The sequence below is a fragment of the Egretta garzetta genome, unplaced genomic scaffold (assembly GCF_000687185.1).
Source record: "Egretta garzetta isolate BGI_Z169 unplaced genomic scaffold, ASM68718v1 scaffold54, whole genome shotgun sequence".
In the NCBI taxonomy this organism is placed as follows: Eukaryota; Metazoa; Chordata; class Aves; order Pelecaniformes; family Ardeidae; genus Egretta; species Egretta garzetta.
Window position 1 is genome coordinate 1,004,671 of NW_009259313.1, and position 3,497 is coordinate 1,008,167.

Below are 3,497 nucleotides of genomic sequence, written 5' to 3' on the forward strand. Positions count from 1 at the left end.
ACCGAAAAGCCTAATTATGCAGGATTTTCTTCTCCTTAGCATGAGGTATTTGGAAGGCATCAGAATTTTACTGAAACCTGGAGGTTTACTGGTGATTTGCTATCGTCATTTAATTGACATACTCATGATTTCATAATATATTCTGAGTGAGATTTTGTTGTATTGGCATAACACATTCCTGGACACCGGTGACAACTATTTTCTTAAGGCAGAGCAAAAATATGCGAGAAACGAATAGGTAAGGTTACTTGGCACACAAACCAAAATGCCTATTCCCATATCCTCCTCCTTTAATGGACAGTCTTTACTTTTGACTGAATGCCATTATATCCAGAGAGATGTATGACAGCTCCAGGGAAACACACTGGAATGCTTCTTGGTTCATTGCTTATTCCGAACCGTCACCCAGGCTTACCCACTCAGGTCTTTTTTATGCAGCAGCCTACTGATGTTTGAAACAGCCTCACTCAAAATATGATCAATACCATTCTTCATGCAGACAGGTGGTTGTAAACTAATTTTTTCCCAAAATACCATAATTACAGTGCTATATGACTGAAAAAAAAATACAAGTTCGATTTTTATTACCCAGGTTCCAACGTTTCAAGTGCTTTTCATTAATCAAAATTTCATTATTACACACCTGTAGAAGGCAGGTCACATGCTCTTCTTCTAGCCTTTGCTTAGTCAAAGCTTGTTCAACATCCCATCCTGAAGCTGTGGAGCCTGTTCCAAAGCCTGTACCCTTAGCCCAGTACAACTGCTGTTCTTCTGTTGATGCACTGTTGTGTGTACTTGACACCTGTGGCTAAGATAAAACAAACAAAAAACCCAAACAAACCCCACCTAAATAATTTTCATTTTTTTCATCTTATGAACCAATTCTTTAGAAAGCCTTTGTTCTGCAAAAGAAGGTAATCCCAATGTATTAACTGGGATTCAGAGGAATTCAAAGCTTTAGATAGGAAAGACTGTGCCACATACATGGAGTTGCAGTACAAGTCAGTGCTAAAGCGTTCCAAGTGATTCTTCTGTAAGCCCATTTTTGTTCTCTTTTAAGATACTGTCACTGCTAAAATGATTAAAGGTATTAAAATGCTACTTAATCCATATTATACTAAACATCACAGGTCTGTAATTATTACTGTTTAACACCTAGGCGAGTTTAATAGCATAATTAGATGAAGCAAATGGAAGTAGAAATGTCATCAAAAGTACACAACCGAAATGTTAAGATGCTCACACACGTCCTGATTTTGAACAAATGCTCCAAAATGGCAAGAGGTGTAAGTTACATTTAAAGCTCTGACACATGAGCTCTGGGTCACTGAAACACACACTATTTCCTCTCCAGATAGCAGCATGGGGAAATACCGTGTCCTTAAAATGTTCTGAGAGAGAGCATTTTTCCAAAGGTGCTTGTACAGCTTTTTCCAGTGGTCTGCCTCACTGCTTTCTACTAACTCCAATATTGCTTAGCCCTTATGAAACTATTTAAGTACTTCTGCTAATTTTGAAAGTTTACCAGACCTTTGGCCAAAAGGATGCAGAAAAAAAACTCTGATGATAATTTTTTTAACTAATGCTTTCCTATCTATATATTTAGCACCCTGAACAAGTAACCTCATTTTCCAAAGCGATGAACGCTTCGTTAGAGTTACTCAGTGACAATTAGCCTTACTGGAAACCAGGTCACCTGAGTAGGCACCCAACTCTAACTTGTAATATTCGATTTACAGCTCTGAAAAGTTTCATTTTCTTTTCAGATCTTTTTTCAGTGACTTTTTTCAGGATTACACTTGAAGGAAAAGAAAGTGTGTATGAACAGACTGCAATGGTAAAAAAAGTTATCACCTGTGAAGTACCATACTAACAGTAGTCTGGAATCACCATTTAACTGCTACATGGGGAATGTAATGCATCTTGGTGATGAAACAGCTGCGTGGTTATTCTCATGTAGACATTACTCATTACATCACTCATGAACATGCTGTGCCTTTAACACTCAAAAGGACTGTCATGAGCACTGACTTAAAGCACTTAAGGGAAAGCCTGGCCCCAGAAATACAAGCCTCGGTGCAGGCCTGATGGATCTCTAGTTTCAAGTTACGATCTATCATCTGATAGATATGAATTATGAGAAAGCAAGCTGTTTAAGGGGTCATGGTAGAACTGAAGCAGAGATAAGAATTAATGGCTGCCCTTTCCCTCCAAAAGCGTAGTAATGCTAAGACGTTAATGTGTCAGCAGCCTGATACTCCATTAGAAGCAGAATATCTCAGCTTCCCCTTACATTTGAGTAGCCATTTAAGTGAATTATTCTCATGCACAGCTTCATCTCTCCCTTGCTCAACCCTCATCAGCATCAGAGCTGCTAAAATACGGAGAGCCCTATATTTTGCGTTGACTTAGCCATATTTAGCCACCAAGAAGTTTTTCACGCATACCTCTGCCACAAAGATGGGGGGGGCATGAATTTTTTTTAAACACTTTCTAGACAGTTGGTATGTGATGTGGAAACGGCAACTCACAATCCTAAAAAAATCAGGGGATACATGTTCTGAATAGAGGGTAGTATAACACAGTAAGTACTTGGAAAAGTTTAATTTTGGAGATTCACTCAGGATCTTGAAAGCTATGGAAAATTTTTGTATTTGGATCTCATTTCCCCATCAGTAAAAAAGGGATTAAAAAAAAAAATCACTGCATTAATTCATTAATTTTCACAACTCATTTAAGTTTGTGAAGCATTTAAGAGGAAATAATTTGCAGCCAGTAGAGTTTAGATGATGAATGCTAAATAAGGTAATGAGGTCATGCTATCTAATGAGGATTAAAGAACCACCGTCCATTCATCATTATGCCTCTCATACACTGAAAAAGAAGGTCCTGTGAAAGAAACTACACCTTAATGCCTCATGACAAGCCTTCTTTGTTGGTTAAATTTCATTATTCCTATGTTTATTTGCAACATGCAAGAATAATTACTTAATCAAGTACTTTATAATTATTTTTGCTTTTCATTCAAATGCCAACTCCGCAGAAATTAGACTGTAATGAAAGCATGGAGATTATTTTCTTTTTTATAGTTAAAACTCTTACTGCTGCTCAGTGGCAACTATTCTGCCGCTAAACTTACCTCCGCCTGGTTGGGACTCGAGTTGGGCACTCTTGGTGCATGGTGGCTTAGAGCAGACAGACAAGCAAGGATAAGATGTATCGCCCCAATCTCCAGCGCCATCCGTCTCAGCAGCACTCCATCATCAGTAGTCAACGGTGTAGTGCTGAACAAACTACGCAACACATGGAAGGGCAGAGTTGGAAGCACGTTTGCTGAAGGAGACTGCAGGATATGACCTAGATGGAAGAAGAAAAAACACATTTTCTTTAAAAGGTTCAATGCAGCCTGTTAATCTTTGCCATGGTTTATAAACACCACATACAGAAATATACTAAGGACTTAAGCATTTGTGTATAGTAAAGCTATCTGGTATTAG

At 38.3% G+C, this 3,497-nt stretch overlaps 1 protein-coding gene across 1 annotated transcript in view; it reads right to left on the minus strand.

Annotated features, from left to right (window-relative positions):
* The window catches only part of BIRC6 (baculoviral IAP repeat containing 6), a 171,505-nt gene that overhangs the window by 55,781 nt on the left and 112,227 nt on the right, over window positions 1-3,497 (minus strand). The window contains exons 63-64 of the mRNA XM_035892009.1: window positions 3,140-3,357; window positions 644-808 (exon numbers count right to left, since the gene is read on the minus strand). Of these exons, the coding sequence (XP_035747902.1) occupies window positions 644-808; window positions 3,140-3,357 (383 nt within the window). The remainder of the gene's footprint in view (window positions 1-643; window positions 809-3,139; window positions 3,358-3,497) is intronic.